The sequence below is a fragment of the Grus americana genome, chromosome 3 (assembly GCF_028858705.1).
Source record: "Grus americana isolate bGruAme1 chromosome 3, bGruAme1.mat, whole genome shotgun sequence".
Lineage (NCBI taxonomy): Eukaryota > Metazoa > Chordata > Aves > Gruiformes > Gruidae > Grus > Grus americana.
Genome location: NC_072854.1, coordinates 63192884 through 63208264, shown reverse-complemented (window position 1 = coordinate 63208264; position 15381 = coordinate 63192884). Strand labels below are relative to the sequence as shown.

Below are 15381 nucleotides of genomic sequence, written 5' to 3'. Positions count from 1 at the left end.
TGATGTAGCAACGAGGGTTACACGTCAAATGCCAAGACCGCACCTGACCGCAAGATCAGATGCAGGGCAGCTGGATGCCGGCCCCCTCAGCGTTGGCTGCGGCATGCCGAGGACGGGGGCGTTTCCCTCGGGAGGGGCGGGGGGCAGGTGAAGTACAGCCGTTACCCCTCGCAGGGCCGGGCCTGCTCTGCTTGCCCCGCGTGGGGCTGCGCGCAGAGCCCCCCCAGAGCGCGGTACCGCTGCGGCTGTTCCCTCACGGTCCCTGAGGAAGCCGAGGCCGCAGGGCGAGGCGAGGGGCGCAGGCCCGACGCCGACCGGCCTCCCCCGCCCCTCGGCGGGGCCAGGCGGCACGAGCCCAGTGCCCGCCGCTGACGTGCACCACAGCCCAGCGTAGGGGCGGAGCTCCGAGCGGCTCAGGGAACCGCCCCTTCTCGCCCCGCGCCACCGACCGACCAGGAAGCGGCCGGGCGAGGCGGGAGGACACCGCGCATGCGCGATAGCGCGACGAGGGCGGAAGCGTGCCCCGCGCGCCTGCGCAGGAGGATTCCGCCAGGCCCGCCGGACACCAACATGGCGCCCTAGGTCCGCCGCGCCAGCGCCACCGCGGGCGAGCGAGGCGGCCTCCGCCGCCATCATCATGTCCCGGCACAGGAACGTCCGAGGCTATAACTACGACGAAGGTAGTGGCGAGCAGGACCTGGCGGCAGAGCTGCGGGGGCCGTCTCGGACGCCGCCCCAACCGCTGGTCACTTCGCGCCTCCCCTCTCCCCCCCGGGCCCGCACTCGTTCCGCCGGCGGGCCCTTCTGCCCCGGGGGTGCCCGGCGGTATCCGCGTGCGGTAGGGTGTGCCTGGGCCCGCACGGGCGTAGGGGAGGGCGCGGGGGGCTGTCAAGGGCGGTGGGAGGGGAGAAGCAGCCCCCTCCCCCCCGCGGGGGTTGGATGAGGCTCCGTGCGAGGCCTCGCCCCGCCCCCCCCTTCCCCCCCCCCCCCCCCCCCCCGCCGTTTCCCGCCCGAGCGGCGGGTCAGGCGCACGTGGCCGTGCTGCCGCTGCCCTGCAGGGCTACCTCCTGCTGCCGGCGTCGCCCGGGAGCTTCCACATGGGGAAAGCGCGGCCCTGGCACGCAGGCCTAGCCGTGGCAGGGTTTACCTGCGTTGCCTTAAGCTGCCGAAGTTGACCGCTTTTCGGGCGGGTGGGAGTGACTCGAAAACCAGCCTCAATACAATTGAACCTGCCCTCCTTCAGCCTTGTAAAGCTTAAAAATTTGTATTCCCGGTCTAACTAGCAAAGTTGTTGCTGATGTTCAGCCATAGTAATAGATAAGTGGTAACAGCTGTTCCACGTAGCAGAAATGTAGTTCTTAAAGATGGAGTTGAGCATCTAAGGAAGAATCTGTGTTTCAGACGCCTTTCTGTCATATTTTACTTATGCTTGCATGGACTGAACAAGCTCTTGTGTAACAACTCGGATCGTACCTGCAGTGCTGCACCTGTCTTTGTGCTCTGTCCCATTAACTTAGGCAAACTGTAAATTGCACCCTTTTTTCTCAATGGTTTTTTTTTATGTTTGCTTGGGCTGTGGAAAAATGGACACTCTTCCCGTTGATACTGGTATTTTAAAGAACCCTTTGGTATGGGAGCAGCTATTTTGTTGCCTTTGTCAGATTATATAAAAAAATTGCAAAAAATACTTCTACCTGCCTCTGGTCTTGTGCTGTTGAGCAGACAGATGCAACATGTATATGTATTATAGTAGCAAAAATTGAGTTTTGCACTGTGATCTTGGAATTTTTGGGGAAGTCATGTAAATCCATGTCACTCATGACATCTCTATGGCCTACCTTGCAGGTTTTACTATTGCAAATTTACCTAATACAGGCAAAATCTTAGACTGGATTGGGGATTTTACTGCTTGATTCTTTCATTCTCTAGAGATTTTATTCATCACAGACTGGTTGAAATGTTGACTTCAACTGAATATCTGTCATCTGTGAAGTTGGGTGCCCAATCTGTGGAATTCATTTCAGTGTTTGTATACTCATTAGAATCTCTTTTAATGAGGTTGCTGAGATACATAGTAATTTCCTGTATCCTTATGAGTCTTAAGTTGTTACTTAACTTTACTGTTGCATTGCACATCAGGTTTAATTAAAAGTATGTATGCATGTGGTCTTTATATTTACACCATATACTACTTTTGTAATCACATACCATCATTTCTGTCCCAAATGAAGTACACTTTTCTGTCTTCTTTTTTTTTTTTTCTTTAATATTATATGTTCTTTTTATGCCACTTATGATTCTATAATGCTTTGTCTGGCCCAATTATTTGTCTCCTTTCTAAAGTAAATATTTGCAGTATTTTTTGGGCTCCTTTCCTAGTAAGACTTCTGAGGCCTTAGATTTTGTTGCCTTTATTTGACCGTATTCTATTTCTGCTCTCTCCTTTTTGAGGTATTGTGATCAGAACTGAATGCGATATTCCAGCTGAGAATATGTCAGTGATAACAGCTGTTGATACTGTGGAATGCTTCTGTGGCTTCTACTCTGTCCTCTGTAATTTCTGTCATATTTTAATAATTATTTTTGTGGTTAATGCAAGCTGACTCATTTTCACTGAGGTGTATTTTTCTTAGTCCAGAAATTAAACCATTATGGGATATACAAGTGATTGAAGTAATACACACTAACAAGACTTACCTTAATTTCAGTTACTAACTGTGAATGTTAACCATTCACACAAGTCATTTCCGAGTTCTCCTTGATGCTCCCCGAGTATTGGCAAAACTACAAAAAGTGCTCTTACCTTGAAAAAAATATATAACTCTTTTCTAGACTTTTTTATAGATCAATTGCTCCTAGCATGGAACCAGGAGACATGGTCAAAAAGTAGATAACAATATGCTCTTTTTTAAAAGATAATCAAAACAAGCCTGTAATACATTTTCTTTATCCTGTGATATTTAATTTCCGAAGTAGCTTCCTGAGTCTTTCACTAAACTTCACACACTTGTGCTAACCCTTTTAGCTACTGCTTTTGGTTGGCATTTTTTTTTGAAAATTACAGTGGATTATGGAGTTAAGTTTACTTTGATTTTCTTGTTCCATGTTGATAGATAAATGAACCTTTCATGCCCCAAATCCTGAGCCTTTTATATGCTGTGGTTCTGTAAATTGATATCAGAGTGCAGATTTTTTTTTTTAGATGGTAGCTACTTTTTTTCTCTTTTAAAGCAACAAACAATACATGTTATTTGTGAAACTGCCAAGCGTATGCAATAACATCTTTAAAAATATTTCATGACTTTTTTCATGTATTTCATTATTACTTAGTGAAAATTACAAATGTATTTTAAAGATTTACATAATGGGATTTTTTGGGGGAGTGTGGATAATTTACTTTGTGTGTTTCCTGATTCCTGATACCTTTTTTACAAAAAAAAAAAAAAAATTGGGAAAGTATATGGCTATGTTTAAGTAACTGTATAAGGTTCTTGCTTTTTGGATGAAACAATTTTGTGTATTCAAAGGGAATCGTGAATTGTCTTTTTTGCTTTTCTGAACCTGAGCTGAAAGGTAGATATCCCTGAGGATAGATCAGAGAAGAAAGCTGAGAAGTGGATGGGTATGGAGTAGAAATGCTGATTCTGAGTCGTTGGAGTAGAGATTGTAATTGAACTGTCTGTGGTTAAGACTATTGAGAGGTCAAGCAGAAATGTCAAGAGAAGTGCCATGGGTGAAGATTTGTGGAACTGCAGAAAGTTGGGTTTGGATTGTGAGGGCAGCCTTCCAAAGGAGATGCTGAAGAAGGTGTGAAGCATGGCAGCTCTTGAAAATTTTCAGCTTTCCTAACGAATAGAGTATTAAATGTTAAAATTTTATTATTGTAACTTAGAATTGCTTACCTAGGTAAATAAACAGTACTTAACTGCACTTTGGAACACTAGGGATGCATAATTTCTTAAAATCTTGTGTAAAAACTACCCTTTGAATTATAATATTAAGTATTTAGAAATTGTGATGACTAATCTTACTGTTTCTGCTTCATAGATTTTGAAGATGATGATGTGTATGGCCAATCAGTAGAAGATGATTATTGCATTTCTCCTTCAACAGGTTAGTTCAAATGATTACATATAAGCATATCCATTGATTCCTACTCTAATATTTATTTTTAGAATAAAGCAATATTTAAAAACCAGTGAAACTTTTGAAAAGTGCCTAGCAGCCATAATCTTGTTGAAGTCAGGTAGTGTTAGGCATTTTTGTACTTTTTGAAAGTCACATAAGACAACTGGGCACATCTTCAGTTGTACAAGTATGTTATCTTGGATGGTCAGAATGTACTTGATAATGTAAAAATGTGGTTTATGGGAATGTGTTGATAGTCTTGGAACATTTGGTATCTTTTAAAATTGTTAGTAGGATCTAGCTGTGCTTAGCAGTTGTGATTCTGCACCTGGTAGTTGATGTCTTTTACACAACTTTGAGTAAATGCTGGGTAGGGAGTCTTATTGTGGGCTGCAGCACTTGTTCTCACTGGCTTCTGGTCTTGTGCAAGACCACACAGAGCTAATAAGCTTTCTGGCATTTGTAGTGTTGCAAAGGAGGTATAAAAATAGTGATGCTTTGTGCTTAGGTGAGGTGTAATTGGAACAGCTCAACCCAGCTGAATTGAGCCCGAGTGTAGAACCATTAGGTTGTTTCTCCAGTCCAATCTCTGTTAAGATTATCAGTTCAGGGTTTACCCAGATTTGGCAACAGTGTTTTTAGAGCTGAGTAGGCCCTGAAAATAGTATGTCTGATGTTGATGTGAAGCTGTGCTACTGCGGGTAACTAGTGGATCTAAATCCACTGCGAGTGTGATGTAGCCTGTGACCTCTGGCTACAAGTCTTTAAAAATCTGTTCCTTTGTCCTCCTGTTGATTTTAGATAAGCGAATCTAGGGGCGTATTTTTATTATTTGTAGTCACATTCCCTGGTTTAAATTCAGATTGTCGTGCATTCAATTTCTAAGTTTAATTGCTAGAATTTTCCAGACATTTTCTAAGAATAAAGGTAGCTTTGTATTTTGTGATGAAAACATACAACATGTTTACTCTTTACTCAAGTATAAACTGCTAAATTGCAAAACTAGTTCTTGTTTGTGCACAGTAATTTTCCTAGGAATTCTTTTTACATAAGCTTCATTTATAAAAAGTAGTCTGATCTAGATTGTATAGCAATCTCTTAATAATTGCTTGAGTTATGATGATTGAATACAAAATGGTATGCATTTGGAAAACAGTTGCTAAGGCTATGCTACTGAACTTGTGGATATACACATGCTTTCAGTATGTATTTCAGAGCTGGGGAGTATGTAATGGTGGGGGCTCATGTTCAGCAAGAAGCTCTATATATACCTTAATGTGTTGCTAAATCAGAGTGGAATTATGCACTTGTTTAAAATTTTGTGTGAATATACATTTTAACTCATGGGCTGTATTTCTAATGAAATTCCAAGAGGAGGACAATATGTTGGACTCCATTAAATTGTTATCAGTAGTGTGATAGTGTCATACTGTAGAAGGAACATTATTTTCATGCTACTTTTTTTTTGCACTTGTAACTCAGGTTCTGGGTAAGGTTCTGAAGATATTAGGCCATAGATGGTAATTTGGTGTAGGAAATATTGTTTTTCAAATCTGGAGTGTATTCTTTTCTTTGAATATTGAACTTTGCAGAATTATTGCATTACATGGATACAAGGATATTGCCCAGCCCGTGGTTTCGCTGTGATGATGACTTACAGCAGTTCATGCTAGCATATAAATATGTTCTGTACAGTCTTCAGGTAGTAGTCATTATACAGTAGTGTCCCATTCCCTCCCTGAAACCACTGCAGCAGGTCAGCATCCTAACTTTTTTTTTCCCATTATATATGTTTTGTTTTAAAGGAGGAAAAAAAGACCTGATTTTTTTTTAATACTTTGTTTTTTACTTAATTCAGCAGCTCAATTTATCTACTCCAGACGAGACAAACCAGCAACATTTGCTGAGCCATTAGAAGAAGAATATGGCTATGAAGGTACAGATGATACTGCTGATTATATTACATCCAGTCATCAGTTGACTGAAGTCGATAGAGGTAATTATAGAAAAGAAATAATTCTCAGAGCGATCTCTTTTATGAATTAAGTATTTACTAAGAGAGTCTGAAATTAATGTTTGTTACTTGATTGACACAGCTCACAATTTTGTAATCTTGTTGTAGAACACCACCCTTCCTGAGCATAGCTTCATTGGTGATTCTTCAAGTTCATAACTGCCTTTTGTAACTTTGCACACATTGAAATATGTTCTTAGTGTCTTATTAGAAATAATGAGATTTGATACGAAATTCAGACGTAAGAACAGCTGTACTGGCTCAGCCCAAGCATCTGTGCAGTTCAAGGTCTTGAACTCCACAAATGGATGTTTAGGGAAGAGTATTAGAAACAGAGTATTTCTAGGATGACCTTTGCTTGTATTGCCTTCGAGATTATGTCCCTTAGCAGTACTTGAAAGGTTTTCAAAGTCAGGCATTTGCTTGAAACAGTAGCCAGTATCTTTAGATACCTGTATCTTCTACAATCTTTTCTTATTCGGCTTGAATTCATTAGACTTTGGTTGCCATTTAGTTCTGCAGGCACGAATTCCATGTTACAAGCAGAGTTCTGTTCTGAGTGGTTGGGAAAAAAAGACTGGCTTTTGTTTTTTAAACTTGCTACCTGATAGCCTAATTATATGCTTTGTGAAAAAGATTCACAAGTTTCCCAAGTTTTAATAGTTAACTTAGTTTTTAATGTTTCAAAAATAATTGGGGTTATTGTTACAATGTTGATAAGCTCAGAGTAATGTGTGCTGGTGAATGAATAGCAATAAAATGCATGAATGAAATACGGTATTTAAAACAAGTTGCAGAAAATTCAGAAACAATAGATAGAATAGAAATAGTCTAGATTCCATATCAAGTGAACTGGTAGAAGCTATGATAGTGCATAGACATATGGGTAAATGTCGTAAATTGGGATGTAATAAACATGTTTTTACAGCAGGAAATAATGCTGTAGAGAGCAATTTGAAAGAATTATCCTGTGTGTGGATACAGGTGATCTGGGCAGTATGGTACCCTGGCTTTTCAGAATGCTTTTCACAGACTCAATCAGTTAAAAATTGATACTGGAACAAGGAGGAAAGTAATATTCTGGACTAATAAAAGATGGAAAAGAGACTTAGAAATAACCATTTCTACTGTGAAAACAGTAGTGGTCCCACAAGACCTGTTGTGTTTGGTATAGTGCGCAGTGTTGGCCATTAATACAAAATTATCGATTGTGGTCAGTCTGGCTGCAAAGAGTTCGGCAAGATTGTCCTTGTTGAGTGTTGGATAATAAAATGGCCAACCAGCACATTGTGCAGGGCTCTGTCAGTACTTGTTTCGCAGAGCGAATGTCTGGGGAACATTGACTTGCTATTTGGATTATGAATTGAGGGTCCTGATTTAAGTAACCTTGAGAAAGTTGGAATTCTGTGGTGTTAAATTCCCTTAGAAAAGTTCTTTAAACATCACCGTCTTTGAGGAGGTGTTCAAAAGAAGAATATGTAATTGTCGTCTTGTTGTTCAGTTCCTGTTTTCTAAAATCTGAACTGGCAGAAACTGTGATATTGAGGAAGATTTTCTTCTGTTTGCTTGTGTTTGTATGTCCGATCAGCACGCTACTTCCAGTAAGTGGCAGCTTGGTGAATTTTCAGTGTCTTGCTGTGCGGCAGGTCAAGACTTAAGAAACTTATCTTAGTCAAAGCTTATACTAGTTGCAGAAATGTGCTCCAAAGAAAATTCACTTTTATCAGCCAAAAAATGTATTACAGTTTTAGGACAGGTAAAGATTGCAGGTAGTTTCAAACCTGGCATGTTGATCCGGAGTTTTCAATTGTTAAGGCCTGAGGCCTCGAAAAATGCTGTTTTACTTTGGGTGTTAATTATGGCATCTGTAAACACTTAAAATGTGCTGTTCAATGGGATTCCACATTGATTTACTAAATTACTTTGGATAATTTTAAGGTAATTATTTGTATTTATGCTCCGCAGTGAAGATAGTTAATTTTACAACATCAGAGTATCTCAATATTGAGACTTTATAGACTAAGTAGTAGTCAGTGATATGTTCCTTATAACAATCTCAAATATTCTGCAGGGTTTGGGGGCAAAGTTTATCATGGCAATAAGTGATATTGAAATTAATTCCTAAAGTTTTTATCTCATACTAAGATATTTTTCTCCTGCTTTTGTTAATCAGATGTGTGGTGCTAGTGGTTAGGCCACCTAAGACATTTTTTTGTGCAGCTTATAACAGTAATGTGTCTCTTTTAGCCCGTCTTAATTCATGCCTTGATCAAATGAGAGAAGTTTTGGCAGAGTCTGTACCAGAGCAAACAATGGTGCAAGCAGTACTGGATAGTAAATTTGATGTACAGAAGGCTTTGGATCTTGTGCTTTCACAAGGCAGTAAGCAAAATGTGAAGACCAAGAATGAGGACACTGTGATTGTAGGAAAGACGACAAAAGGTATACTTCTATTTAATTGTTTACATTCAACATGATTCATTTGTATGTACAGTTTAATTTTGGCTTTACAAGCTGTGAAGATGCTTGTTATTGCATTAGTCATTTATTAGAAAAATAAAAAGTCCAACCTACTCTTCTATTTCTGTGTTCTAAAAACATTTAAAGGAAACAGTAGCTTTTCTTGAGCTAGAAGTCAAAATAAAACCTTAGCGTCAGCTTAAATTCAAATTGCAACCATCTGCAGTTCGCAGTAAACTTCTGATTTCTAATATATGACATAACTGAATGTCCTAAAAGTTGGACAGCATCTTTAAGATTTATGCACTTCTATTATTTGTTTGGTGAACATCTTCCATCCCCAATATCTCCGTCTTTTTGGTAGTGTCTATAGGTAACTTTATTTTGATTTATGTTTAAGTCTTTGTAATCTTTACTGGCATTCTTTGCTGATTCTTAAAGTTTCTTAAGTATTTCAGTAGATAACCATAATTTAGTTGTAGAACATTGCATATCTTTGGATAACACTTAGTAATTAAATGCCTTTTCATGTTTCTTCTTGATTCTTTGTTGCTGCTGTCTACTTAAAAAAAAATGGATATTTCGTTGTGACTGCGCTTCCATCTGAAAATTATTGGCTATTGTAAGGTAAGGAGACTTACTTTGTTGTCCAGAAATGTGTATTGATACAGACAGTTCCTCTTGTGCAGTAGAAAATGTTGCTGACAGCACCAACAAACCTGGGTTTGGAAACTTGGCAGCCAAAAGTGGTTCAGCTTGTTACTCTCTAATTACAAATGACAAAATGCTCCTTAATGCTGAAAAATCTGATATACCTACATCTGAAAGGAAAGGATTGAAATCCTCTTCACTTGTGTCATCTTCTTTCAGTGGTGATTTATGTAAAGGATTGTTTTGTGAACCTGTGAATAAACAGGCAGAGAATCAACTATCAGAAAGTGCTAATACAGTAAGTTCGATTCCTGACAGTGAAGATGTTTACTTTAGCATAGGAAGTAACCCATCTGGAAATTCTTCCTTTAAGAAGTTGGAATGCAAGGAAACACAGGACTTGAAATCCTTGCTGATGCAGAATGTGGTTTGTGATTCTCTGAGTCCTGAAGACAGCATTCCTCTTGTTTCCTCAAATACTCCTGATTGTAATAGTAATGCAAATTTTTACAGTCCTCCGTGTTTAACTAGTGCTTTAGGAAAACTGGCTCTTGATAATGAAGTCAGTCATACTATAAATAGAAAGAATGAACGTCTTGAAAATTATTCTTCGCTTGTGCAAAGTACAAAACGAGAAAGCCCCTCTTCAGGCCTGGCTGCTTTGCCAGTGTTAAGGTCTGGAAGTACATCATTGGCCGACTTACTTCAGGAGCACCAAGAAAGCAGTGTTAGCCACTGTTATTCTTTGGCTGATCTTTATACCCAGTCAACAGCAAGTCTCACCGATAGGAAATTGGGAACCTCATCCTTATCAGAACTACTAAGTCAACCCCAAACTTCAGGTGGGATGCCAGAGCTAACAGGATCTTTGTCTTCTCTAGCCCTCTCTAAAGTTTCTCCGCTAAAGGAAGTTGAGAATTTATCACTTTCGGATTTAATAGCAGAGACTATTGAAGTAGATAAAACTCAACGAAGGACAGACTTCCCCATGCTCAATGTAACTGAGCTGAGGCCCTCTAAAAGAACCTACATTGATTTAAGCGTCCTTGTAAAAAATGCAGGTGTATCTTCAGAACAAAACGTGGTAGGACAGTCAAATATCTTAAGTTCTGAAACTAAACTTTTAAAAGAAAAACAAGGCAAATGTTCTGGTTTTGCCAAAACAAATAAAAAACCCAAAAGAGGGCTTACTCCTAAGAGGCAGGATTTGTCCCTTTCATGGATGAAGGCGCTGCGTGCAAGACCTTCAGCTTTTGCTTTAACTTTGTGTCTCCGTTATCCTCCAAAAGGTTATAAGCGGCGCACAATTGGTATGCATAAAGCTTTCCTATACAGTAGACAAGTACAAGACATAAAACCCAAGGAAACTGGTCCTATAATAGCCATAACACCATTTGATTTCAAATCAGCATCTCCTGATGATATTGTGAAAGCTAACCAAAAAAGAGCTTTTACAAGAGAGTAGTGGGAGTAAAAAAAAAAAAAAAGATCAGTGTTTATATCTTGGTATATTAAAACCCTCGTAATTATATAGGACCTATTTATAATCCAGAATTGAGGGTTTTTTATTTTTTTAATTGACATATTGCAGTTCTCACTGTTTGGTAACAAATTTGTATGTGAACTTTTGAGCTGTTGCACTGAATATCTTTATTTTTGCCTAATTTTCACTGACAATTTAACATTTTTAACTTTTTCAAAATCTTGAACTTTAGTGTATATAGCATGTACAAAATTCTATAAACACCATTAGACTTATTAAAACATCTCTAGGTGTTGAAGATACAGTTCATTGGGAAGAACACTGAATTATCGTTTTGTAAATTAATTTAGTTTTGCTATGTGGTGCGTAGTTTGGGGAGTGGGAACCTCAGTTTATATTACGACTGTTTTATTAAATGTTCTTAAAATTAGATTTTCTGATAATGTATGTTATTAAACTGCCAGTCTTGTAATTGGTATTTCTAGTCAATGTCGCTATTTTCCTCTGTCTTTATACTGAGTACAATATTATAACAGAAATACCTTTAGTTTTTAAAAGCCTCACTGACCTCAGGTTTTGACAGTTGTAGTTGTGGTAGAACATGTATAGTTTTTGATAGGACCAAATTTGTACGGGAGCAAGCAATTAAAATTGTGTGCTCCCTCCCCCCATTCACTCTCTAATCAACTGTCAAAATGTAACATTCAGAATTTTTAAACAGCTGTTTTGTAGGTATATACATGTTGCATGTATTTCACAAGAAATTTCACTAGGATTCTATGGTTTATTCTTAAGTCTTTCAGGAAAGAATTGGAATAACAATTGTTTCAACTTTAGCATGAGAGTCTTTGCTCAATGGAAAAAAAAATCAGGCAAAGCCTTAGTGCTGTTTTTGTCTGCCTCTTGTCTGTTTTGAAGAAAGCTTCCTTTAGTAATGGAAATATATTCTTTTGTACTGTTTGCACCCGTTGCTGTTACTTTGTATCTTTATATGGAAGATCAGAATCAGGACATTCTGGACTTATTTTTTTAGCTGATAATTACCAGATTCTGGTGCCTCATTAGTCAAATTAGTAACTGCATGTATGTTTCAACTTTCCTTTTCATTCACATTATTACTTTTAATATATTTTCCAGTGTCAATGTCAGTATTTTAGATCCTGGACAGCAATAAGTGCAATAAAAGTACTGCTGCAACTAGAAAAATACGTTTGTTCATATACTGCCATACACTTATTCATTGTAAACTTGGCAGCTGCTATACAATAGTAATTTTCATCTAGTTTTAATCTAATTTTTGTTGAGCATGTTGCATCAAAAAGAAGACAAAAACTTTATTCCTGACTTCAGGTTGCACTACAGTTTTGTTTCTAAATAAAAATAAAACATGTTCCAGTGCTCTCAGGTACAAATTTCATGTTCTGTATATTTTGCTTGTTGGTCTAGTTGATGCTATTGTCATTTAGGACTATGAGCAGTGTGACCTCTATCCTCTTGAATAAAATCAATGTTTCTTACCCTTACTAATAAAAGTTTTATGTAATGACAGTACTGCAGTGTTTATGTTCTAGTTGACACGTAGCCATCTGTATCCTTACCTATTTTGAGTGCCTTGAAGCATCGAAGTGTAAATAACACAATCCCGTGTACATACTATGATCTGATAAGTTCATGACGAGGAGCATAATTGATTTATTTCCTCAGAAGACTTACTACAGAAATCTGACTGATAATTATTGTATACTGCTTTTGTTAATTAGTCTTAATAGCAAATTCTGCTTTTTGAACAGTATGTTTTACAGTGATCAGTTTCTCTGTAGTTAGTCCAAATAATAACTACCCACTGCTTAAAAGTCCAAGTCTGTTTTTCCCACTGAGGCAAAATGTCCTATTTGGAGAATTTATAATTGAAGTTCAGTTTTTCCAAAATTGTGTGTATTCTTCTGGTAGAGAAATCCTAATTTTTAAAAGTAAAATATTAGGACAAAGTTTGGCATCATCATGCCTGGTATATTGTTAGTTGGTTTTGCTTTCTCATGTTCCAAATACTCTTGAGGCCCTAATTAATGTAGGTAGAGATTTCTAATACATGTGGGTTTTTTTACATTTTCATTGAATGGCTTCGTTTTTCCCTCTAAATCTTTTCCCTTATTCTTATTTAACTTCTCTTTGGTTTTGGTTTGTTTTCTCATTCCCCTGACTGCTCTTCTTTGCATAAAACCTCTTAGCATTTTTAATAATTTTAGAGCCTGAACTGGACATACACCTAAATGTATCTCCTGTGGATTCCATTGGAAAGTATGTACTAGTAGCAGGTGGCAATGTGTAGTACTTGGAGCTCAGTCTTGCCATGGGTTTCATGCAGATTAAACTTTGAACAAGTGACTGAAGCCAAAGGGCACCAGCATTATATGTTTATCGCGGATCTTACTGTGGGATTGATACCTTAGTAAACAACTTCGGATCTTGTTAACTAGCTAGGTTTTCATGTATACGTAGTTTTTCATTTGCATTTGCCTCAGTGTTGTTAGTGATCTTGAAGAAGCAACACATGCTGTTCAGTGTATAAGGAGTAGGGGAGGGATTTTTCTTCAGGTTGCAATCCCAAAGTGAGCCTTCAATTAGTACAAACCTGCAGGCTGATCACTGCAGAGGTGCCTAAGTGGTGGATAAACGTGAATTACAATTAATTTTCAGCAGAGATTATTTATTTCCATGCTTGGAAAATCTTAGTTCTGTTTTTATAAACAAAAGGTAATGTGTATATTTGCTTTTTAAATGAAAAGGAAATAATAAAGGAAAATAATTTCCTTATATATTCCTTAATTTCCTTACTGAGAACTGGGTTGGTGACAGGTTTAATTGTCTTACAATACTGCATGATATTATAGTATATGGCATTTTTGTATGAGTTGTCTGTGTTTGGCCTTTGCACTGAAGTGTTTCTGCCTAAGGAATGTTAGAAGTCTTGTTAACTAAATCTATTTTGTGCTTAATACAGTGATCTTATTTTGTTGATGTATATATACAACTTTTTCCCCCCATTTTGCACCTAGTGTCGATCTTTGTGTAATACGGGTAATTGTGTTACTTGTTTTGGAATTCACATGTTAACATTGCAAAGTACTTGTGTCTGCGTTTGCAATGGACATAAAAAGATAATACTAAACTACATAGACATACTACTTCTGGTATTCAGACTGTATACTCCTAAGGTATTTTGTACATTAAATTTGTTTTGTACGTAATTAAGTGGCTGCTGAATATTTTTAATATAAAATTGCCTTGTGGACATTGCTTTATGTACCTAAATAAAATGCATATTCTTAAAGGACTGACTTAATAATTTCTTGTTAACTTACCTGATGGAAATAGAGTTGTGATTGAGTGTTCTGTAATGATTGTATCTATTGCAGAAACAGGCTCCAGTTCTTGTCTAGGTTTGCATGGGCATACTTCTTTCCATGGACGATTCCTTTGGAGAAAGTAAGGCAAAAACTTGAATCTGCTAGGGTGTCTTCATATACCATGTTGAGGCTCCACTTTGCTTTTGGTTAGAAATGGGTTTGTAACGATTTTTTTGGATCATTTTGGTAACATTCTTAAACCTTATTTGGATCTTAAAAAGGAAGTGATATTGGTGAAATGAGAAAAAAAACCAACTGTCTAAAGTTAGTTCTCAAGCTCTTTGTTACAGTAGAAATTAGAGTTACTACAGTTGATTTCTTAAAATCAGTGTTCTTAACATGTCTCTAAATACCCGTTCCATTTTTCTTTTTTAAGTTTCCTTTTTCTAGCTGATTTCTATCTGAGCTTGTTTTGGGAAACCAGGGCAAATTGAAAGTCAAAGTCTGAGAAGGGTAGGAAAGTAACAACCCCCATTGGGATATCAAAAATGATTGATGCTTTGTACCCTTTGGGATGTGAATTAATGTAATTATATTTAGGTTTTTAATTACAACAGAAAACACTTTTGAGAAAATTATAGAATGTTAGGAGCATAAGCTTCAGATTTAAAAAAAACCCATGGGATTAAAACTTCACATACCTGTTTTTTACTCTTCACTCATAGCTATTTCTGAATAATTTCTCATTGAATTGTTCAGACAGTTCTGAGGATCTTAAGCTTCAGAGGCAGCAGGCTCCTTGAATTTTTGGAATTGTTGCACAATAGTATTTCTTATCTCTAAGAGACTGTTAAGTGGTGCAGTGAAGTAGTCTTGGCAATTTTGTATTTTGCCCTATTTCCTCTAATTGTGTCATTCAAATACATTTTTCAGTAATTAACAGTTTCTGAATATCTACACTTACGTAAAAAGTTAAAGAGCAGCCACTACTATTGCAAAAATGAGTAGCTAACCAAAATATTTGTATGATGAAGTATGATGAGGATAGGTTCTCTTTATGAAGTGTATATAGTTTATTACAGTACTTTTATACGAGGGCAATAGTTTAGGGTTGCACACACAATCATTCACATCTCTTTCAAATCTAAACTGCTCAGCTTTAAGGCATTTTTGTATTAAATGTTGATTATGAATTGTGGTTGAGAGAGAAAAAAAAGGCACAAATTTCATCACATTGTAATTCATGCAGTAAAAATAAACTTCCTAAAGTGCTGAGAAGGAGTGCTTCTCTGCTTTTT

General features: G+C 37.9%; 1 protein-coding gene across 7 annotated transcripts in view; it reads left to right on the top strand.

Moving 5' to 3' along the window:
- Positions 1–506: 506 nt before the first annotated feature.
- The window catches only part of HBS1L (HBS1 like translational GTPase), a 62709-nt gene continuing 47834 nt past the window's right edge, over positions 507–15381 (top strand). Inside the window, exons 1-5 of one of the 7 annotated variants that reach the window (XM_054822906.1) lie at positions 507–680; positions 4048–4113; positions 5987–6124; positions 8390–8584; positions 9235–12284. In XM_054822906.1, the coding sequence (XP_054678881.1) occupies positions 638–680; positions 4048–4113; positions 5987–6124; positions 8390–8584; positions 9235–10718 (1926 nt within the window). In that variant the 5' untranslated portion in view covers positions 507–637 and the 3' untranslated portion in view covers positions 10719–12284. Of the gene's footprint in view, positions 681–4047; positions 4114–5986; positions 6125–8389; positions 8585–9234; positions 12285–15381 lie in introns of those variants that run through there. The other 6 variants (XM_054822908.1, XM_054822907.1, XM_054822905.1 and 3 more) reach the window with 6 other exon arrangements.